The sequence below is a fragment of the Aythya marila genome (genome assembly GCF_965140915.1).
Source record: "Aythya marila genome assembly, chromosome: 4".
NCBI lineage: Eukaryota > Metazoa > Chordata > Aves > Anseriformes > Anatidae > Aythya > Aythya marila.
In genome coordinates, this window is record NC_139045.1 from 4,340,115 (window position 1) to 4,365,117 (window position 25,003).

The following is a 25,003-nucleotide window of genomic DNA, read 5'->3' on the forward strand; positions in this document are numbered from 1 at the left end:
ACTTCACCTTCACTTCTGTTTGGTGTGCCTGAATAAACATAAAGCTGTATAAGCTTGCATCTGCACACCGCTGACACAAAGGCAGGATCCAACAAGACAGATAATAAACAGAAGCAGAAACAGGCAGTGCTATACCCAGCCTTCCACAGCAAAAGCACCTGAGATGAACTCAAGAGACTGGAATTACCAGAGATGCACTCAGTGCCTGGCACTGAGCTCCTGTGAGCAGACTGCAGGATGCTCCCCGTTGCTGCCAGACTTAGAAGCTCTCTGCCTCAAGCATGGCTGGCCTGAAGGAGGTAACTTCCTGAGCACGCTGCAAATGAGGTTCCCTTTATAAAAATTTAACATTTTCCTGTGTTTGGCCATTCAGGTGGTGCCAGAGGGGATAGTCATTGAATTGGTGGGTGTCCAGGAGCAGGTGTAATCAAACACACTGCTAACTGCTGGGAACGTTCATTTCCCTGCTGTTCATGGAACATCTCGGGAGATCTCCAGAAGCAAATATGTCCTAATTAATAAATATTTGAGTAGCAGAATCTCCCAAGGAATTTGCCCAGAGCCTGCTGAATGTTAGCTCTTGATACAATGGCATTTACAGTGTGGCAAAATTTAAAAGGCACTCTGAAGATTTAAAGCAAAAAAAAAAAACATATATATATTTATGTCAGACCCTACTCACAGTGGCCATAAGAGCCCCGCATGTGGATTTCTTATACCATATGAGGAAGAAGTTGGTAGAGAAAGAGGCAAGTGATCTGCATGGGGCTGTGCTGTGGAGGAGGCAGCCTGACCCGACACCACCTCAGAGCGAGCCTCGCAGCTGCGGGGAGCACAGCGCCAGAGCCTATCGCTGACCCAAATGCCGCCGAGCGAATGATATCCCAGAACTTGGCATCCAAATCCTGCAGCTACCAAACACACCCTGCTCGAGGCCACAGCTGTCAGTTCTCCACCTAGAGAGAGACACAGAGAGAAGAGCAGTGGGGAAAAAAAAGGCAGGGGCACTGAGCGCAAGCAATAGCCCACATTATATTAAAGTTTCAGATAGTGGTTGTCCATTCCCCAGAAGCAGATCCTGTCTTGCTGGTAGGATTGTGAACACAGAGGCTCCAGCTCAGACTTAAGTAAAGGGTTATTTCAGAAAAGGGGGAAAAAATATTTTAGCATCGATTGCTTAGCTGCCTGTGTCCTGCAAAACTCTGCTGCTCCTCAGAAATCCCCTGAAAGTACCTGTAGGAGTCAGAGAGAGCATTATTCCCAATAAAATCATTTTTGAAGAAAAATGGCACAACCTAGGAGAGGGTTGGTCTTAGGGACTGAGACCACTGAACACTGGGTTAAGCATTAAGGACCGGGGAAAATAATTTTGCAACAGCCTGGCGTACCAGTGATTGCAGAACCAGCAAACAGGACTGCAAGCAAAGTGTTCACTAACAATCACATACATTCTTACAAAACGTCTACTCAGCAGCATGGCAACGAGCAATGTCTGCCTAGCTGAAGAGTGAGCAAACAGGCTGCTGAAAGATACAGCTACCTCCTTCATAGCTGCCAGCACGTATTGGCTGGGGTAGCCTTTGACTTACGCTAGGCTGTCAGCTAGCAAGCCACAAAAAGCGATGGTACAATCATGCACAGTTAGACTTTGCAAATTAAAATGTCTGTGCATGTACAGACAAACTGTGCCTGCTGTAACCACGTGTGCAGGGTATTGCAAGATTCCTTCATCCCATCAACATCCCTGCCACTGCTTTCCTGAGTGCTCTCAGCATACTGAGTATGATTTCTGTGCTTCACTAATCCCCTTTTGTAGTAAAAAGGATCTATGCTTCTCTTTTGCTTGAAGGAAGGATATTTGTAATTTAATAGTTGTTATAAAATACCCTGAGATCCTGGCATGTAAGGTAGTATTTGAAATTGTAAAGTAATTGTTTATTACTGCTAAGATCACAAACAGAACAAATTAGGTCATCAAACAGAAGAAAAAAAAAATAATTTGTTTTGGTATGTTTTTTGAATCAGAAATAAAGAAATAACCATCTTCCCAAGTTTTGTTGCAAAGTACTGAAAACTTCTAAATATCACGTATTTGTTACTCTTAACACAAATGAAAGTCTATTTCTATATAGAAAAGTACGAAAAAATACTCCTCCTCACAGGAGAGAGGTAACTGCTTATACTTCATTTCTACTGAAAACCATCACACTATTGCAGAAACTTCTATTTCTCAAAGTGCAAAGTTGTTTTATTATAATAAAATTCCTGTTAGTGCTAAGAGATAAGCCCAGAGAAGCCCTCTGTGATTTTACTAGAGCTAGCATGCCACATCAGTAGCAATACAATGGCTTGCAGAAAGTAATAAGGGAGTGTTTCTGAGACTCATTGCCTTATACATGACACCAAAAAACGTTTCACTCTCTGAAATCATTTCACAAGTTACCAAACTGAAAACACAATTATAATGAATAGAGTAGTTAATGCAAAATCTCCATTTTAAAGATCTACCCCAATTTGTTATAGCATCTTTATTAAAAACTAAAGAGCTTTAGGGCCACTCTCCATGATATTAAAATCCTACTGCAGTTAAGGTCAACTGGGCATTAGGACAAAATTACAAAATGAAGTACCCAACCAGTCCTTCTCAGTAACGCCTGTATGAAAAGGTTTGATGTACCCCTTGGGCAGAGTATTGAAAATTAGCCGTAGGTGCCAGAAACAAGACTCTAGTAAGGAGAGAGGGGCACGGGAATTCTATTCTGAGAGTTTGCATGTGTTTCCCAACGCTAAAGAAACCTCTCCATTTGTGCCCTTGCGTTTGGCTGCCTTATTTATAACTGGGCTGATGGGCAAGGCAGAATGCATCACATGAAGAAGCTTAAATACCTAAAATACCTGTGCCAAGCAGTAAAATTGTAATACCATCTACATATCTCTAGACGGACCTATAGAAGGACCTACCTTACGGATGTTGGCATAGAAGTCAGAGAGGCTGATTCCTGCATAAATTCTCAGTGCTCCTAGCTGCTCAGTGCTGCAAAACATGCGGCCCAAGGGCGGGGACTCTCCTCAAATGTTCTTGGATCACAGGCTCATCTTTACGTTCCAGGATTAAATACCCAGGGTGACAGCACTTTGCTTCCAGACACTGAGGAGAAACTGATCCTGAGCTAACCGAAGTCAATATCAAACTCCCCATAGACTGCATTAAAATCCCATTGGATTAAACATACTTTACAGAAGGGCCAGTTTCTCATCTAAAACATCCACACAGCTCTAAATAAGCACATTTCCTTTTTCCTCCCACAGAAATCAAAAGAGAGCAGGGCCTTGGGTAAGAGAATATCTTAACTGTATGGTCTCCATCAGCCACTGAAGTATTTTTTAGACCTGTATAATGTACCGCAACCCTGGTACTCAGAAATAACATAAATATTAATACATATTTCACAAAATATTAGCAAGATTAAAGGTAAAATAAAAGGAACTTTTTATTAAGTCTCTGGATATGATTTTCAGGCTCTGTAATTTTACACCTGTCCCAAACACATTGCCACTGTGCGAGCGTATGAAACGGACTTTTCTTTTCTCAAGCTTGTACCCAAGAGAGGTCCCAGCAACACACGTTAACCAGCAATCAATATCAAAGCTCCTTGTCTTCTGCTACCACTGACAGACACTGTTCAGTTACACGACAAAGCAATTACACCTTGAGAAATGATCAGTCATTAAAAACTCTTCAAGTCATAGCATTGTGTGGATCAGGTACTCCGCTATTACTAATGCTTCTGTCAGAAGATGAAGATCTCTTAAGTGGAGAAAGATTCAAAAGAGGAAAGCATCATAAATGTTTAAGATTAAAAGCCTGTACGGCTGCATGGCTGTTAAGAGCACTTGCTACAGCTGCACCCGAGAGGAATAAATGGTAACATTAATATTTCACTTCACAGTGATTTCACCAGGACCCATCAGTTTAAGTGCATGGTCAAATTCAGACAAATGCACAAATAGAAGACTACCACGTCTCAGCTTTACACGTTAATATAGATTAATTTAGGATGAAAACTTACCTCCAAATTTGTGGCGACTTCTCCTAAATAACATGCTGGTCTATTCCTCGAAGTAAAGTGGCCAACTTTTACTAGCTTAGAAAATGAAAACAAGTCTTTCTGATGCAGCAAAGTCCTTGGCTACCAGTGCTCAGGCAAAGTGGTAAGGGTTTGAAGCAATACTCTTCAGATTTGAATGCTGAACCCTGAGCAACTGCTTTTCTAAGATCCCCTGGAACAGCTCTGTTACTGAGAAGCAGAATTTCCACAAAACTAGAAAATGCAGTCAGCCAATGCCAGAGAAGGAAACAGTATGGTACGCTGTAAATGGCAGTTGCTTTACCTTTCTGCAGCCTCATTACTTAGGCAATGGACATGTCAAACTCTGTGAGTAGCAGCTTTGTGGCAGTGCCCCAAGTGTTTCTCAGAAGCTGCTGACCTCTGAGGATGGTGGAACTGCAGACAAACAAAGAGCTCCATGCTTTTGTACAAACACCAGGCAGAACACAGGTTCCTGGTAAGTACCTAGACCAGCTCATAAAAATGTGAATAATTTTATTTGTCTGTAAATGTCAGTGATTATTTTCACACATCAGATTTTTACAGCAAGGTAAAAACACAACATTCAGTTGCATTTGCACAGGCTCCCTTATCACGTGAAAAATCTTGGTCATCTACAGCCTCCTTAATAGATGGTCAGTGATACTTGGAGACTTTCCTGGTATCATCATTTTCTGAGATGGGTTTTAAACCCATTAGTAAGGAGTATTTTGTCTAACTATTGCTATTCCATCAATGCAGCAAGTGGCTTGTGATCTACTTGTCACAATGTTGAAATTATCGAGACGTGGAAGCATCCTCTGAATCTCCCATGGCCCAACATCTCGGCAGGCACTCTCCTTATTTGTGTGTATTTATTTTTGGTGTTTGAATGCTGCCTGAAACAATGCGCAAAGGGATTCGTCTCACTGTAACTGGAATATTGCTCCACGAACTATTGGCATCAGCTGAAATGGCAGCTGAAATGGCTGTGGGCTTACAAATATCATCAAATGCCAGTTCCCAGGATGTGGTCAATAAGTTATTTAGAGCATCTTTTCAGAACCCCTTCCTCTGTTTTATCCCCAGCCCACGCAAGGTCGGCATCACACAGTTCAAAAAGAGCATGGCCTTTTGTGGAATTTACTCCAAATATTCATCAGAGGAAGAAACTTCACCACTTCAGATATATTTTTAGGTGGCGATATTTGACTTCAACTTCCTCCAGGCCTGTCCCCCTGCCCTTTTGATGAATCACAAGTTATCCAAACTGTAACAGGGTTCCTAAAGTAAAAGTTTGGTGAATTCACCCTGACAAGAATTCCTATCAGTGCGCAGGATGAGAATATACAAAAGGATACGCTTTGACTCTAAAAGGTCCTTTAGACGTACATCACCTTGATAGTTTATTTCTCTACTCTGTTTTAGTAAGAATGCTGAAGCAATTTCAGTCTCAGTAAGACTGAAAATCTTTCAGGCAGCGCTGTCCACTTTCACTCCAGCTGTCTGTCTGGCTGGCAGTTGCTGTTGAATACTGTCCTAGCTGTTCTAACTTAATGTGTGGTCCATCTCATTTGTCTTAGTTCTGCTAGGCTCCTTTGATGGCAAAGATGTCAATCACACAGATCTTTGGCTATGTAGCTTCATCAGATTCAAGTAGCCAACTTCTTTCTTTCCTTCAGCCCAAGTTTAGGGCTCTCCCTTCCACAAGGAAAGACTGCTTCTACAAAGCAGTCACCTCACCTGCTGATTTAATATTAAATGTACTGCACAGGTCTTGTATAAGACAACTGTCTTTTGTCCCCTATACCAAATTTCTTTCAGCTCCACAGAGGATCCTTTTATTGGAACTGGCTCATTCTCAGTATTCGTCCTCCTTGCAGTTCTTGCCTGCAATGTTATAAGCCAAAAGACTGACATATTAAGTATTTCCACACAGAGAACTGAGTGCTCTTCAGCAGGGTGTTTTTATTTTCTACTTGATTTCACTTCTGTGTTTCCTATAGGAATTTTTAATTTGCTACTCATGCATTCTCCTTCAGCACAGCCCTTTTGCTTAGGATCTGTTTGATCAGGTTGCCAGTTTAATGCTCTCTTCCAGGGCAGACTTGCACGTAAGTATCTATATCATAAATTCTTGTTTCATATCCCAGCCACCAAAACTATTGTTTGTGTGTTCTGCTTGTGCTGAGCTCCTTTCCAAAGGTTTATGTACTGATTCTGGGCCTTTCCAGTCTTTTATTAAAAAAAAAAAAAAAAAAAAAAAAAAAGTAATCATTTAACCATTACTCTGTTTTTGGTGGTTTTCCTTGTTTTTTTGGCATCACAATGCTGATCAACCCTTGAAAAAAAATTCATGCCTATTCATTTCTTTATGAAGGCCAGAGAGCTTTAAGAATCAACTTTTCTTCTCCAATATCATTTGATTCACACACTTCACTTCTACGCAAATCTTAATTAATACGATACTGAAAACTTTATTCAGTTTGTGACAAGCCAAACTTTTCTTTGAAACACTTCACATTGAGGCAATCTATAGAAATAAGTCATTGTTGGATACACTGGAAAATGTCACTTTTTTCTATCAAGAGACAAAGAATTTTATTAGCTCTCCTTCCAAACCTCTCCTCATGAATTCCCTGTTATAAAGAAATAGTTCGTGTAGATTTTGGACAATGTCTATTCAATCATTGTGCCTGACCAAAACAAAGAACGTTATTTTTCTGGCTTGTGAAAAACGTGGCTTGCATTGTTTCTGCTGATGATTACCCTATCCAAAGAGAATGTCTGCTCCTCGGTCAAAGCGTAAAGAATGCTCAAGCAAGCTAAGGAACAAAAAAGCAACACTTTTGTGAAGAAAAATGTGCCTGTACCCCTCTAGGGAAATTATTTCCTGATGTTGAGAAATAATTTGGCTTGATCAGCCTAAAATATGAGCTTTTTTTTTCTTTTTAGTATAATTCAGAATGATTGGCAGAGACCTCTAGGAATTGAGTGTTTTGTGCATATTGATGCAATGCAGACAGGGCAGCAAGCACTGCAACCGCAAGGTGCAAGTGATTCTTAGCCATGAAGTTTGAGTTCCAGAACAAGCAGGAGTGTTACAATTCCAGTGTTCACCCTCCTGCTTCAGAAGGAAGGAAATCGCTCCACCACATCACTTTCATGTGAAAGAACAAGAAATGCCGAAGTATTTTCCTTTTCTAAATCAATCAGTGAGAAAACAGAACAGGTTTCTCAAGACCTAAGAGCGTGCTCTGCAAAAACACCCACAATGTCATTCATGTGTAATCTGAAGCTAGCAGTACACTGCAGGATTAGTCTAACATGGAATACTCTATAAAAGGTCGAATAAAGATAAAATTTGAGATAATTTCAGGAAAGAGTGATATTATTCTGAATTTAATTTGCCATGCCTTTAGCTGGTTGTTTACCGTACTCTCATATTGACCTCTTTCTCCCTCCATGATTTAAACTTCCACATGATCTTAACCACAAGAGACTGGGCTATGAAACAAAAAAATATAATTGGTATGGGTTATTTTTGGAGGCTCAAATGCTTGGCCACATTTTAGCAGCATAAAATTCAGGACACATGACTCAGAAGTTGATCCGATCAGCCCAAGGCATTAGACTTGAGCGTCAATAATTAAATCAGGTTCTTACAGAAAAATGCACTTAGCAGTATTGGACTTAATTTCCCTTTTCTTCAACAAAGGTATAATTGTTTCAGAGACTGGAAAATATTACAAAGCAGACTGCACATATTGTTTTGGTCCTGTTTACCAAAACAATATTAAACTGGGAGAATAAACATGAGAGAGTTAAGCAAAAACATGATTTTGAGATTTGTTTACGAATTTACCTTTTGAATGATTAGAGAAACAGCTGTGTGAAGACTCCACAGGATTTCTACAACTGCTTGTCTAAATGGAATGGAAAAACTAAAAACATACGAATGAAACACTTGTTTGGATTACTGAATAAGCAAACCATTGAATTTACAGCATAGTTGCACTGAATCTACTCGTAACTGTCATTTTGGATTGTTCTTACTTTCCATCTAGTCCAGTAGCACATCCCAGGTACCAACAGCCAGTAGCAGAGGCCTCAGAAGAAACTACTTCAGCTCTGAACCAGGCAACACTAGAATACTCTCTGTTCCTGCTCTCAATCCACACATGCATAAAGTCCTTCCTCTCCTGTATTAAGAGAGACAAAAACATTCCATTCTAGCCTTCTCTGGACATGAAATATTTTACCAAGTCCTCTCAGTCACCTTTCCATTAAAAGAAAAACAAAAACCCTATGCCACTAGCAAATTCCTTTCACCCCTCCTTAAAAAGATGTGCCAAATCTTTTATTACTCATCACTTCCAGAATAAAATATTTTCTTGTCAGAGTGTCTTCTACAAAACGTGTTAATTACCACATTGTGGGTAAACTGGTATTCCACTGTTATGAGAGGTTACAGTTGTTTGTACAGTCAGCTCCTTCCATAACACTCTTAAGTCAGTCAAGTGTATTTCAAAAATACCAGACTTTAAGTTAGACCAAATATATTAAACATACACACCTGACAAGTGCTACTAAACTTCCTGCAGTAGTTGGAGCAATTTCACATTCTTTTCTAAACACAAGATTGGGATGTTATTTCATTAAATATATCTTTTTTTTTTTTTTTTTATGCGGTCTTGGGAAAGACAATATCTTTTTGTTCACAGTTGCTTTCTGCACTACCGATTGAATAAAATCCCATACTGAATGTTGATAAGAAAAGTACACAGCATTCTAGAGAGGCTTCTCTCCTTGCCATTCACTGTTTTAGACTGATATTTCAGCTTGGATTTGCCACTGTTTTGCAAGGGAGACTTTGAGATATGTAAAAAATAGTCCATAAAAATGAGACATTAAAATGCCTCCATTCTGACACAAATTCTGATCTTCTGAAATTCAAAGGTGTTTTTTTTTTCACTGATTTAAAGAGAAAATTGAAAACATTGATTACTTTACTTTTCAGCAAAAGAAAGTGACAGCACTAGCCTGGAGCTTCTGCAGCTGCCTTGAACACCTAAAACAGCGGAATGCATTCTGTGAGAGAAGGTATCCACGTCAGCAGTCCACAACCAATTAGGTAACTAAAAAGGTTTTGTTTTGACATTTCATCTGTGCCCATGGAGGAAATTCAAATTGGCCTACCTTCTAGCCACAAGTCTAACAAATGGGTTGAATTTTAAAAGAAAATCATAGATCACAACAGACTATTGTGGTACATCATATCTAGGATTCGTACCCCAGCCAGAATTGCTACTGATGCATACCCCTCTTTGTTGAGGGGAAAAGAAAAAAAAAAAAAAAAAAGCATAAATTACTCTCCCCTTTTCAGTTGATAGGCAATACACTTCAAGAAGCTCTCACAACTTTCACTGGGACACAGGCTTTAATACCAGCTTCAAGTAAATTCTTTAAATTTCGCGGTGCCCTTGTTGCATGCTACAATTTTATAGCTGTCCCCACCTTGTCAGAACTGTGTGTGTATATGGAGCTCCACTCATAATATGCAGGCAGAATCCTCATCGTATTTTTATCGTTACCTGTCTGCAGATATCCACACACCCTTGCCGTGTATGTAGCAGAACTGCAAGCAAGAGTTTGTAATACATGGTACCAGCATTCCTTAGTGTATTACACCTCCAAGTTTCTCAGTCTTCTTTTTGTATTTTCTCTCATTTCTTCTCCGACTTCCTCTTATACTTAACAGCTACCCTCATAGTATACAGTCTAAAGATACAAATGAAGAAGGAAGGGTCAGACAAGTACACGGTCATATATAAAAGCAATGCTTTATTTTCACATCAAAACAACTACCTTTTTAATTACTTCTTTGAAAAGGTAATGAGTTTAAAGTGTCCTCTGTTTAATCTATTATAAACAGCCCAAGTCTGAATTGTTTTGCCATTACATTTTCACAGTATACATGAAAGAGTTTTCTTGGGTGGGAGATTAGGAAAAAAAGCATGAGAATCTTACAATAGTGCAAGGAATACAAATGCAGAATCAATTGCAAGCAACAGCAAGGACTAAACGAGATGCGCCTAAAGTTTGGCTTAGTAAGTGCACCTTGAAGTGATTGTGGTCAACTCTAAGTGCTGAGACCCGCTGAAGTTTTCAGTAAAAATGGGGTCTATTCAGAATTCAGCTCAGTTATTTGATTAACCATCCAATTTTGACACACCCATTGCAGGTAACGTATAAAAAAAAAAAAAAAAAAGATCTAGCCTTTTTAGTGAAACACAGAATGAACTGAGCTAATAAAGTGCAAAAATATATGAAAGGCGATAGATAACCATTGGTCAATGCCTCTCCAGTTATTCCTACCAGCCAAGCATAGATTATGATCCTCAACTATTCATCATGATGCATCAGTCAGTATTGCATTTCAAAAGACATTACACAAATTGATCATGGGTAACAAAAAATCTGTCTCATAATGGTTCTATGAATCTTAAGAACTTATAATATAAATATTTGCATGTTACCAGAAGTATTTCTTCAGCTCTTCAATTACACCAATTCTGGGTAATGCAGGGTGCGTATCTTTATTAAGTACTCAATTTTTATCAAAATTCCCCAGCTGAAGTGCTGTTTTGACATGAGGTACAGAAGCACATCCAGGTTATTTAACTCCGTTGTCTCAAGGACTGTGGAAAAAATAATGTATATGGTGTTCTATTGAAAGAACATGCCTTCTATGATATATTCCATCTTTGATATACTGATAGCACATGTGGCCACAGAGATCCACTCTTAACTTCAGCACATATTAATTCCACAAGGATTAGTTAGTCAACCCAACTGAGCTCTCAAACCAAATGAGCTCTCTCAAATGAGCTTTGCACTGCCTCAGTCTGATATATTGATACACACCATCTAAAAAACAGGTGATGGCATTTTTGAACTCCAGAATTAGATTCAAGTTTCTTGCAAAGTTTTAAAACCTGAAATCAAATATTCTCTAGAAATTTAAAAAGTAAATATAATTGCTCCTATTTATGACACAGTGTTTTTAATGGGGAACACCTTCAGCAACAACTACCAACTATACTATCTATATGGAGAATAGAAGGCAAATAGTGTAACACTTCAGGTTAACACTTCAGATCTCCTGTTTAAAATTTGTCTGAAAAACTGTTTGTGATAAACTAAACTACGTTTTTGACACAAGAAGAATTTATTTTCCCTTAAAAAAAATCCCTAATTTCAAGAAAAGTGCCGATGTCAAAATACTTCACTCAGAAAACTAAAAAGGTTTTTGTTGCAATCAAAATTATGCAGAAGGAAAAAAAAAAAAAAAAAAAAAAAGATAGATCACTTTTTAAACACACATACTAATAACACAGAATGAAACATCTAGGTTAATCCTAAAAGGGCACACAAACTAATTTTGCACTTTCAAATACCATACCTTCTTCCTTTGCATATCCCATGGTCTCAGATACTCATTCTATTACCCTTGACTACTGAGCACAAACATGTAGATGTTATAGAGATTTTTGAGTGTGTTTATTTTCTGCCATGGGTTTATGGATTTTTTTTTTTTCCCCTCATGAAACTATGCCTTACAAGTCATGCTCTCCAATATTCCAACAGGCAAAAATTAATCCTAAATCAATGATACCAACATATGATATTCAATGATACCAACAAATGATATTTTGAAGTTAACTAACTAAGCTTTGGTTTTCAGCTTTAAAACAATATTTCTCCCTCTGGAAAAAGGGAATGCCCAATTTCCAAGCAAAATAAACAGTTCTTCTAGGTATAAAAAATCCAAGAAAAGAGTACAATTTTCATTTTTAGGAAATACCGTGGTTCCTGGCTCACACATACTTCTGGCCATAATACCCAAACCTAAAATAACAAAATCCTGTTATTTACTTCAGGCATTGAAAAAGCAGCCTCAGAATAGACAGTCCGTTATTATCAGTAACGGGCAATTCTGTATTCATTATCATCATCAATATTAACACTGGATTTTCTAAAGATTGGGAAGCATGCTCATAATTAACTTTTATTATGCTTGTTAAACTTTGCTACACGTTCAACATGACCTGACGACATCATCCTACTCTATCTCAAAGGACACTGTAATACTACAGTGTAGTATGTAATACTGTGCAATATCTACATAACATAGAGCCATGTAACAGTCTGTCTTGTATTACACAATGTCACAACATTTTCTCAACAGAAATTTCTGAAATTGCTGTATATAGCCATCTGCATACAAGTAAATTCTAAGGCTGAGATTTTGCAACAAGATCATTTACCGTAAATTCACACAATTAATATCTAGTATCTCTCCTAGAGTCACTCATAATGATAGCTTACTTGAGCTTCAGAATACTAAAAGAAGCTCCTTCACCACAGCATCTCCAAAATGACGATATGATGTATGTATCAAAACTCCCAAAAGTTCATGAACTGCGGCTACCTACTTTCAGTCTTGATTAGCCCAAAATCACTTCCGATTCAATGTACTGCACAGAGCTGCATGGCGTTTTTAAACAAAGCTTCAACCTCAAAGTTCTTTGAGCTGTTTTCCTATTATTTCAAAATGCATAGTTTTTATGAAAGTTGTGATTAATATTTGATTCAAATGAGCACATCATACAGTGAAATGAGAGAAAACAGAACAATATTTTAATGAAACAATGAAATAGAATATCTTTAACTAAGTAAACATTTCATGCTGTACTCATCTTTCAAAAAATGTCATTCCTCCGCATCCAAAGTCACAAACAAAAAAGAAAAATCATTAGGCAACATTTTCCTTCTGTTCCCCCTCTTGCCCACCCCTCTACCCATCCAGTAGAGTCCGTGATATCAGATGGCATGTTCTGACCACCACCTGGCACCAACCCGCTTCCAGATGCAGTATCATCACTTTGGACTAATTTTACCCCCTCCATCCGCACCCGTGTTCAACAGAGGTACTCAGATCTAGAGCCTTCACTTTTGAAAGTCATTTGAGAATCCATGCTTGACCTAGAACAGAGGAGAAGTCTTTCTGATTCATTGGTGTACCTTCGTGCCCAGAGCTCCCCTCCTGCATTCACTGCTCGAGGCTTGAGAGAGAGAGTTTCAAACTTTACATAGGTCTCTTTTGCAAGGTCAGCTTCCTTAGCAGTTTTGGGTTTCACACGGAGTTTTAAAACTTTGTAGAGTAAGAAAATTATCAAAGGTAAAACAACCACGCATGCTGCACTGCTGGCCAATATCAAAATAGGAAACTGAGATGTGCTTTCATCATTTAACCTATCAGTAGTGAAAATAATGCACTGCTCTTTTGTAGGTGGCACTCCTTTGGGTGAGACACATGCCATATACTGAGTACTAGGTTGCAAACCTTCAATTGTGACTTTGTTTTTACTAGGATCTGTGCTCAGAGGCAACATGTCTTTATCGCCATACTTTGAATATAACACAGTCACTGCAGCGTTGTTTGAGGCATTGACAGTTTTCCAAGTTAGGGTCACTCTTTCGTCTGTTTCACTGATCACTTTTAGGTTCTTCACAGTAACATTTTGCTCAGCCATAGCTGCTGCCTTCTCTTCACCTTTTTCACTTGCCTCCTCGATCTGCTTTGTCTCCTCGCCTTTCTTGCTCATCTCCCCACTCTGCTTTTTGCTTCCACTTGTCACTGCCTTCGAAATTTTCTTTCCATCAACCACGGGCCTGGATTGCTTCTTGTCAGTAACCCTGGCGCTCGTTGATCTTTCAGTGGTAATCAGTGCTGTGGTGGTTGGCGTGGTGAGAAGAGGTGTGGTGGTTCTCTCAGGTCCCTTCTTGGATTCCCCCACTGTGGCATTCTGTCTCTCTGCCTCCTGCTTCCTTCCGTACTTCTGTGGCGACACAGTTGTGGTAACTACACCAACCACTGTGACAGTGACGGCAGCTTCTGACATTCCTGCCAAGTTCTTCGCTTTACATCTGTATTCCCCTGCATCCCTGTATGAAATCCCTGTCAAGCTTATTATGGACCATCTGACACCCTCTCCAGGTGTTTCTTGAATTACTGTAGAAAAAACAGAGTAAAACATTATAAAAAGGGAGATAAAGAAAAAAGTAAACATTATTCAACTATTTTTTTTCTATTAATTATTTCTACCAGAAGGAATCATATATATTAAACATTTTTTAAAAATCAACAAATTTACACTAACTATGGAACTCCCTGCCATATTATATTCTTGCAGAAAAGTGCTCAGTTTAGGTCAGAATGGAATAGAATGTCAGGAGGAATTACAAGAGAGTAAGCAGTTTTATTAAATAAAAGAAAAACAAATAAGGAGAAATCAAAATGACTTGAAGCCAATTAACTATGAAATACAAGTCTCACTGAGTAAATACAAGCAACACCGAGCACACTAACTATTTAAAGAATTTTGGGAAGTTACCTCTGTCATAAGATAATTCAATACTTTGGACTACTACCCTCTTCAGAACGAAGAGTTAAGATAACTGCTAACTACATTGCCGTAACAGGAAACTTTTCTGTTTGTTACTGCATAAATCCACCACAGTACATCACAGCAAGAATAGTATTAGACAATCACAGCCTCATTAGCATTCCAGGTAGGCACTGTGAATAAGCAATAAATATTTGCAAATAACATAGAAAACATGTTTATGGAAAATCCCACATTTACAGTTCTGTGTTTTAAGTAGCTCAGTTACAGCCTCACTATTTTTTTTTATTTTATTTTTTTATCATCATGAACATTTTGAACCAAAAAGAAGATTTCAGTAATGAATGTTCCTCTCTGCTTTTCAGCTTCTGAATTGGTACCCAGCTATCCCAACCTCTATTTTCCCTTATTCTCCCCGCCTTCATCCATTTCTTCCCAACACAAACTGCTGTTATTACAGACCACAACCAGAATCAGAACAGTCTGTTGGACCCAGACAAAGAATTGCCAGTATGGTGCGATACCTGGTCCACTGTCACTTAAGATAACAATCTCAGAGCACAAGCAACCCAGTAACTTCAGGCTCTCCCATTTCCTATAAAATGGCTATTCCTATAAAAGAGCTATTATACCTGTATAGTTCACTGGTATATTGTCTGACCTAGTCCATGTAAGCTGCGGCGTTGGGTACCCGGTTGCATCGCAGCGTAGCAGAACATTGCTTCCCAGCGGGGAGGTGATTTTTGTTGCCGATGTCATCACGGATGGCTTAAGACACTGCTCTAACTCTGCTCTCTGGAACAAGATCCCTGCCAGGTTCTCAGGTCCGCTACATGAAACCAGTGGATCAAGAAGGACAATTGAGGTGTCCACGATTTTGGAAAATTCAATTAGCTTTGAAATGCGACAGTCACAAAACCATGGGTTGTCCTGCAAACCTGAAGGAAGAAGGGGAGTGGAAAAAAACAAAAACAAAAACCGAAATTGTTGTTAAGCAATATCTGAATATTGTGATTATAGTATGACACACGACTATCACCAAGTATAATCAAGGAGAGACATAGGCCTGTTCTGAATCAATCTTTTTCAATTTTTCTTTTTTTTTTTCACAAGCTAGTGGGGCACATTTTGCAGATATGAAAAAGATTACAGATGTTTATTAAGCTAAACCTTTTATTCACATAAATTTACAGGAGTGTAGTAATAAAATGGCACTACCTTTGCTTAACTTTCCTATTTTTCTAGGAAAAAAAGCACTTTGAAAAGACGTCTTAAGACTGATGATACATTTTCACCTGCTTGCAGCTTCTGAAGAGGGAGATTCTCAGGCTGTTGCACCTTGTCATTCCCCTCTGCTCTTAATGCCTCTTTGGGCTCTTACAGTTTGATCTTCTCAGGCCCTTTCTTCCATGCTTGCAGAGAACATGATGATTTAAGGGTTTAGGGCTTACACGGATATATTTGCCCTTTGAAAAAAAAGGATATGGGCTAAGGAGAAAAAGCTTTAGGCCAATAACATTCTTATCTGACTCTGAAGCATACCGATATTCTTAGAAAACTGGTTTTAGTTTAGGACAGTCTCTGACATACATTCAAAAAAAATAGGAGAACAGAGGAAAATAGGAAGGACCCTGGAAAAAGTTGGCAGCTATAACATTTTTGTGATGGCATACAAGAACAATCCCTTTCTTCTGTTATAGGCTATAACATTTGCCTCTTAGTTCCAACATCTATGAACAGGAGGCTTCCCCTCTTGATGAAGTTATCATGGCAAAACAGGGTAGCTATTTCTGAGAAATATGTCCAAAGCCTCAGCTGGTGTCCACTACTTGGCTACGTTGACCTCAAGAGAGCAACACCCAATTTACCAGGTAGAACTCCACCCAGTGTCTCACTCAGGAGTTCAATTATTTTCTCATTTGATTTCTGCTTTTGGGCATAACTTCTTCATTTTATTCTAGCATTAACAATAAGCAGAACTTACAGACTGAAATGAGGGATGGTATGCAAGAGCCTTTTGCTACTGAATTTACTGATTGGTGCAAGAGACAAGTCACAGTAAATAATTCAAAACAAAGAGAAAACTGAAACACTTGCCAATATTTTTCAGGGTATTTCTAGGAATTATCAATTCAGCTAATGGGAAAACTCTGCTTTTCATTGTGGAAGAAACCTACTGATGAAAGAGAACATGAATAATTAACTAGCAGTTCCTTCTATCACCTGACCAAGATTAGTTTATTTTAAGCATCATGGCAGTGATTGGTTAAAGCAGTGGTAAACCCCGATTAATCCCCGCTCTTTAAAACAAGACCTGACCTGAAGGGATTCCGTGACTTTGACGTCACAATCCAATTTCACCCCTTCCAGACACAGGAGATTTTACATCCATCTATTCACCACCTACTGCTTTCAGGAATGGAGGAGAAATCAAGAAAACTGTATCAGCAACCACTTTTCTTTAAAAAAAAAAAGTAAGAGAATAATCTCCAAAATATACAACTGATTTCCTGTGAATGTCAAACATTCACAAGCAAAAGAGATCTCATCCGAATGTCTTCCATATGTCTAAGCACATCAATTATTTTCAATCAAGCATATGCGCGTAGCTATTTGTGCTCATCTTTTACATTAGGGGAGCTTTAGTTTGTAAGCTAGAGATAACATTTTTTCATTCTCACTTGCTTATTAGGGGCCAATTTTCATCACCAAGTGCATTTGAAAATGAAACTCCCCTTAAGGTATCAGAAGGGAGACAAGATCCCCCAGAAACAAGGACTCAACTGAGAGTCCTCTGTAACAAATACATGGGAAAAGCACAGGAACTCTCCTGTACATCCTTGGTACTGCCTGGAAAGGACAGAAGCATGGGGCTGCTGGGCTACAAGTGGATGGCAGGGCAGGAAAATGTAGGTCCACGGCATTAATCAGGACTGATCTGCAGCACTGGTAGGGAATCGCATCTCACATGCAAGGCAGCAGGCTTTCCCTTCCAGTGAATGATACTAAAAATATTTCTTCTGCTACCCTTCTGTCTCCTGCATGCTTTGCTACAGGAAAGGATTTTATTATTATTATTGCTTCTAATACTAATGCAGTGCTGAAAGATCTTTCAAAGCTATAAATACATGGCTTTCGTGTTCTCCCAGTGTCTAAGAGGAGAATCAAAGCTTCTGCAATCTAAACAGAGTAACAGAAACAGACAAAATAGAAGGCATGGCAAAGCAAAGCCATTAGAATAGGTGGGCGTTTAGTCTAAGATACAGGTTTGATCATCTCAGATCATTTGAAAGCCTGGTTTCAGTGGACAAAGAAAGCTGTCATCCCAGAGGAGATACTACTTTTGTGTTTCGGTGCAAAGAAAGAGCTATTTCAAGCTAGTCGTCTCATCTCCCCATCCATCATGTTGCCCGCTGGAACTGGCTGAAGAAGCAGAACATATATAAATATATAATATGCAACAGCCACTGGAATTCCTTCCTTGCCTCCATGGCTCATTCCTTCTATTTATTTGTGTCTTGCCAATACCTGGCAGTATACACGTTATCTGCTGTAAAACATACACAGCCATTGTAAGTCATCGAATTGTGTAAATTCCCAAAATAAAAAGATAAAAGCACGACTGACTTGGAAGCAAGGATAAAACACTGATTTTGCTTACACTTCAGCTAGCTATTGAAGGGAAAACAAATGGGAACGTAAACTTCTGCAACTTCACAGCTTGTGTTTACAAGGTGGTAGAAGTGAGAAAGAACACATGAAAGAATAAAGAAAAGGTTACAGAAAGGCAAAAGTTGAAGAAAATGGGAAAAAAATTGGGTGCTCTAATAAAGAAATGAAATAGGAAATTATTTCCCTGAGGGAATTCTAAGAAGAGACTATAAAAATAACTATAAGTCCCCAGCAGCATGTGTATCTGTTAGAACACCAAGTATTTATAAATTCTGGCTTCTTTTGCAGAAATATTAAGGCAGCTTACTGACCTGAGTAAGAAATATTAACCAAGGCAAAGCAAGCGTTGATAAATATTTCTGCATTGCAATATACCAACGCAATGTATGTTAACATCAAATAAGGATCATAAATCAATCTACTAAAAAAAAAAAAAAAATACAACCTTCCTTTAATCTAGGTTTAGCATACTTTAAATTTGCTCCCAGATTTATATGTATGCTTGCTTGTACAGGGGCAAGTATGTGTCTATACATGTGGCTGCACGCGTATTTTTGTGGTCTTCTCAGTAAGCAGGATTTCCCCACGCTGTGTCAATATGGACTTTAGCATTTGAAACAGCTATGAGCAAAATTTCCTTTGTAAATCAGTAACCAGTCTCAGACCATAGCTCGTACAATAGATTGTGTTTCGGTTGCTGCAAAATGGGAGTACATGAAATATCTGCGTTTTTGGCCAATGGAAACATTCACCACAGCTTGGGCCAACCTACCCAAGGCTATCCTCTAGCTGAAGCTACAGAATTTTTGATCCATGGTTCCAACCAGTAAATCCCACTCCTCTCACTGTGTCCCAGTGCATCCAACACACTGTAATTGCTAGGGAATTGCTTCATTTTGGGAAGAGTGGCATCTACCCCATAGCCCAGCATAACCAGTGGGATCCTGATGGACCTGCTGAGTTCCCAATTTTTGGCACCTCTACACATAACAGAGGCAAGATTTCATCTAACTGCTGCTCTGTCAAATCCTGGACCCCTCCGCTCCTCCCAGTGACTCACTAGATGTAATTTTCCATATGGAAAACGCTGCTACTATCATTCACGCCAGAAATATCAATCTCTGTACAGCAGCCAATGCTGAAACTTAGCTGTGATTTGGATCAAAGAATTAGGTTATAGCGCCAGTGCTAACCGAGAGAGGGCCAGATGAACTCACACCCGGCTCCCTTGATCGTTTCCACTGTTTATTGTCAGCTCATTCCACAGCTTTGTTTTGAACTCTTCCAAAGGGCGATCTCCAAGATGAGACCAGGAACTGAGCGTGCTCTGGGGACTGCTGCCTGAAGGGAGCATGGGTGAGACCACATCCAGAACGGCTCCCTCCATCCTGCTCGTTCTCCCAGTGCAAGCCCAGCAGGCTTTGAGCCTTCAAACTATGCTGGACTGGCAGGCGCATGTCAGGCCTGTAACACAGGTGCTGTGTCATAGTACAAGGGCACGGCTCTGTGGTTTGCAATGCCATTCATGCTTTACTTCAGCCAGTCTGAGCTGAGAAAAAGACACTACTACCACCCCCTTACATTTCAGAGACACCAAAACATCCCATCAGGCCCACAGAAAACCAAGGGGCAATTCCTACAAAACATGGAAGAGCCAACCAGCTTTAAAACCAGAGCTGGCCCTAAGGATGAGAGCCAGAGAGAACCACCCAGCCACGGGGCCAGGAATCACTCCTTGAGCCCCTTCCTCACAGCACGGTGCCCACACTGAGGGGCAATCGAACCACCCTGAAGTGCAGAGGTTAGGAACTGGCACAAGGAGGTGCTAATTTGCCAGTCACCAGGCAAAAACAGCCCATGGCTTCTCCAAGAGGCCTCGAAGTGCACACAGGGGAACATAAACTTTCTCTTACATGCAAATCTTGATGCTCAGTCAAGACATTACAGATAAAATTGCCTCCTGGTGTTACAAAATACGTATGTACAAATGAGTTTGGGGGCTTTGCAGTTGATGATGCTGTTAATTAAATGCAAGTGACAATCTTATTTTGCCAGAAGTAGGAGAGGAGCTAGTTCAAGCCATAACTGCTTGCACTAAGCAGAATCTGACTGTTGTTTTCCTGACTAGACAAAAGCAGCATTTATTTGCTCTGGGTTCCAGCTTCTAGCAGAGCTCTGGCTGCAGTTACCATTCCTGGTAGGTGCACGGGCCAGACCGAACGCTCCCACAGAGCACCACTCCTGAGCATCAAAATGAGCACCGTGTGCAATTGTGGGCATTGCGTTTTTAAGAGAAAGTTTTAAAAAAGAGTCTAGAGGGAATCAGTAAATATGGTAAGAAATGAAAAATCTCACAGTTGTCGACAAGAAACAGCTGATAGAAATGGTGAGACTAGCTGAGAAAGGAAAAGGCAAATGGGAACGGAAAATACCTGAAAGGTTACCATAAGAGAAGGCAGTTTGTTTTTCTGCATTCCCATCTCATGTAGGACAAGAGGTAATCAGCTTAGTTTGCAGTAAGGGAGATTGGGGTTGGATATTAAGAGAAACTTTCTCACTGTGCTGCTAGATAAGCACTGGATGAGGTTACCAGAGAAGGCTCTGGAGTGGTCTGCCGGCAGGCTTGGAGAACAGCACTGGCTTGGCCAAAGGTTAGCAAGAGCTCAGCTCACCTGGATCTGCACCCCAGCAGGACAGAGGCCTTTTTGAAATCCTTCCTAATTGCGTGCTTGTGATCCTTGCCTCCACTTCAGAGGGGGGAAGGAGCATCTGTGGGGTATGACCCTCCTCCCTCAGCCTCCAGCAGTCCTGCAGAGGCGTGAGGGGTGTCCGAGAGGAAGCCACGTCACACCTTGCTCCAGTTGTTCTCAGCCAACATCTCCTAGGGCTGGAGCATTACAGAGACACCTCAATTCCTAGGGCAACCTTCTCGTTGTTTTTTTTCCCCAACATTACATTCCAAAAAACTGACTCCTCTATAACCATCCATTGACAACAACCTAAGGAAGGACCTCTTGCTATGGGTGTGAGCGGCATAATTGCACCTTTGCAAACTATTATCTATTAATATAGATAATAAAACTTACACCCAGTCAAGACTAAACTTGTCAAAATAACCAGCAACATTGAAAGCATTACACACTTCCTAATCTCCAGAGGAGGGGAACGTATTTTTTAATTCACTACAGCGTTTCTTACGCAGCAAGCCCTGTATGTCTGCACTGAGAAGCAGACATATGAAGGCTATACACCACCACCAAGTTATCCACAGCTTGCCTGAGGTAGGCTGACTCAGCGCACGGACAATGGAAGTACCACAAAACCATAGTCTCAGATCCAAATCTATAATGACTGCGCAGAGCCTCCCTCTGAGTGTAATATTAAAAAAGGAGAAGCAAGGCTCAGTTTGTGCCCGGCACGCATTCCTCTCTGCGGAGCTGTGCCCAGTTGCAGTTCATAAAGGAAAATCATCCAAAGGTTGCACCCTAAGTCTCTGGAAAAGGCAGTGCTTGTACCAGAGGGGTTGCCAGGACTAAAGGGAGCTGGCAAAGTGTGCGCACAAACAGAGCCTGCAGATGTGTGGGCAGAGGGGGAGGACAGGGAGGCAAGGGGAAGAGAGTGTGTGGTTTATTGTGTTTTGTTTGTTTTATTTATTTATTTAGTAGTAGCAGCAGCAGCAGCGAGAGCTACGTAAGAAAAGGGAGCTGAATAACCTCTGGGATTCCCACATGAAGATATAGATCATCAGGAGGATTAGATCCAGCACAGTCAGCTCCGAAGCTATTGCCTCCTTTAGCCTTCAGTGTGGGGACAGGGACACCGAGCTGGACTTACAGCCTTTTTTTTTTAAAAAAAAAATAAAATGCATAAACCAAGATCCTTTCAATGCTGCAGATCTACAGTTCCATATATGTGGGGAACCTGTTCAGCCCACGTACTTCTATTGAGTTAATTACATACAATCCTTTCTGAAAAAGAGCTTCGAGTTACAGTTTCTGCTGTGAAACAAAGCAACTGGACAGATGAACGCTGAGTAGTGGCATCATATCAAGAAGGTGGGACTACTGGGCAGCACAGGGCAGGGCAGATCTCTACCCATGGGTCCAGCACTCCTGCAGTTAGTCTGTGGGGTGCCAGCTATTACCTGGCGCTGGTTTTCCCTTCTGCCTGCTACACTACACTACAAAAATGCCAAAACATGCACTTACACGACAGAAAAAGAAAGCTATTGATGGACCTCATCCAGCCATGCTCTAAAACTGAAGAGAAAAGGGTTACCTGAAAGGCTAGGAAATGAGCAGAAAGTGTAAGATAGAGCACAATGCCACAAAAAAAAAAGAACTGATGGGGTGATCTACTAGAAACTAGAGATGGAATAAAATTATGAACCATGACAGTCTGGCCAAACTATTCTTAAACCCTCACCTTAAATACTACAGAAAGTACTGTGAAGTTGAATGCATTAGAGTCCTGTTTTTCCTCTTGTATTCACAACATAAACTGGCAAAACTTGAGGATAATCAGCCAGCTTTAGAGCAAGCAATTCAAAGCCAACACGAGTCATGGGAAGCGCAGAGCTGCCCTCTCTCAAGCCACCACTCTCTGCAGCACTGTATTTCAGGACTGAATTTCATATATACATTGACTCTAGCTACTCATTTGGCTTGTGAGCCACTGGAAAAAACAGCTGCAAGTGTTTTAAAATTCGTTTTAAAATTTTCTGTCACCAGCAGAAAATAAACTAATTGCAGAGCAAACCAGAAGGATGACCTGGATTAAAACCCTCCTGAATCCCAGGTGGGTCCCCTTGCTGCATAACATTTAGGAGCATGTTAAGAAGGAACGAGACGGGCTCTTTACCATACCCAAAATGACCCTCTGGGTCTGCAGAACATCCGTGCTCTTGCGGGGGACAGCTTCTGAGAAGGGGGGCCAAACGTCCATCAGGTCTGACGGCAAGGTGGTCAGCCTGTTGCTGGATATGTCCAGGTAGGTGAGGTTCCTCAGGTACCTGCCAGCATCGGCCTGGATGCTGGTCAATTTGTTGTTGTGCAAGTCAAGAGTCCGCAGGTTGGGCATCTCTGCCAGAGATTCCCAGGGGAAAGTCGAGAGCAGATTACCGTCCAGCCGTAGCTCATGCAGCTGCTTCAAGTTGTAGAAGCTGCTGATATCGATGTTGGCCACGCAGTTGTAAGTTACCCACAGGTACTTGAGATCTACTAGGTAGTAAAAGGCTTCGGTCGGGATCCTTCGTATGACAGTTTTTTCTATTCGAAGTTTTACAGTGTCCACAGGAACATTCACGGGGATCTCAAACATGTCAGGGTCATTGCAGAGCACAGACCTAGCATTGTACAACAAAAATAAGAAAGAGGGTTCTGCATTTCTTTACCACAAATAATATTTCTGATTTAAATGCAAGTGCTATTAATTTCTGCAACACTACCGGCAGACTAAGAAGTGCCTAATCAAGAATAGTCTGCATTTAAAATTTAAGATGACAAATGTGGATTTTCTAAAGAGAAAAATGAATATAAATAGCAATGATACTTCTATATGAAATCAAGATTTGTCTTATTCTAAACCGCATAAGCACCATCTTCTATCATTTCACTGGCAACTGAAAAGTAGAAGAAATTATGTAAGGAATAATACATGTATGTACCTCAAGTGGGAGCTACTTGGCATATTTTACTAAAATTAAGATTATTCAATACTAGTTTTTCCACATGGTGAACACTCAAAGTATTTGCGTACCTTCCTTTACCTTTCAGAATAGACCAAAAATTGAGAATGTTAGCATATTTCTCTAAATGAGAGATTTCTAGCTGTATTTCTGGTGTCTTAATAGAAACAACCTGCTTTTCAGAGTTTCTAAGGATGTTCTGTTCCCATGATTTCAGTGAAATGAGATTTCTCAGAATCTTCAAGAGTCAGGATGTTTCCCTTCCTTTCGGGTATGTTGTGTGCACACAATTAGTTTAAAGATTCTCATCCCGTCAAGAAATCTATCTTTAATTTTCTCCACCTTTTCCTCTATATTCTTCTTCTATTTTACTTTCTTCTCCTGCAGCTTTATACTAGATATGTTGTGACAATAAATAGGTGGAACAGTATCTCACAAAATTGACATGACAACATCATCAAATTAACCTAATTCTTCATTACCCAGTTATATGATTTTCCTGCAGATTAAGGAAAGAAGAATCTACTGTAGTTATTTAAACCAGAATCACTTTACAGTAGACAAACAGTTTTGCAGAAATAGAAAGGACATTAAAGGAGTAGGAAAATCAAGGAGCAGAAAAAAAAAAAAATTGCCTTGTGCAAAAGCTGAAGATTTAGAGTAGCTAGCTGTTAAAAACAAAGCCATTAAAACAAAGCATAATGACCATCTGTTCCTATTCAGGAACATTGCTAGCCATGTAACACTAAAGTAAATTATGCCATTATTTCTAAGTAATCATGCTAATCTGTAACTTGCAGTGTACAAGAGAATGTTATTTCCAGTGTCCTCAGTCCTTTTGCCTTGTATAACAGATAATAAAATGCATACCTTGTTCCAGTGCCATCACTTCTGCCATGGTAAATGCAAGTGCATTGTGAAGGACAAAAACCACACGCTTCTTCAAGAAAGCTCATTATGAGGTGTAAGTAAAAAAACAGATACATGGCTTCTTCCCAGCAGAACTGACACACAAAAAAAATTTTTGAAAACTTTATTCCTATGCACTCATGTGCAGTGTGCTAGAAATGTGAATGTAGACATCC

General features: G+C 40.0%; 1 protein-coding gene across 1 annotated transcript; it reads right to left on the reverse strand.

Annotated features, from left to right (window-relative positions):
• Window positions 1-13,072: 13,072 nt before the first annotated feature.
• LRIT3 (leucine rich repeat, Ig-like and transmembrane domains 3) lies at window positions 13,073-24,977 on the reverse strand (the record flags this gene model as incomplete). Its single annotated transcript, XM_082760384.1, has 4 exons — window positions 24,789-24,977; window positions 23,098-23,576; window positions 15,193-15,498; window positions 13,073-14,166 (listed from the first exon to the last, which is right to left on the reverse strand). The coding sequence occupies exons 1-4, from the start codon at window positions 24,902-24,904 to the stop codon at window positions 13,073-13,075; spliced, it is 1,995 nt and encodes a 664-aa protein (XP_082616510.1). The 5' UTR covers window positions 24,905-24,977.
• Window positions 24,978-25,003: the final 26 nt, after the last annotated feature.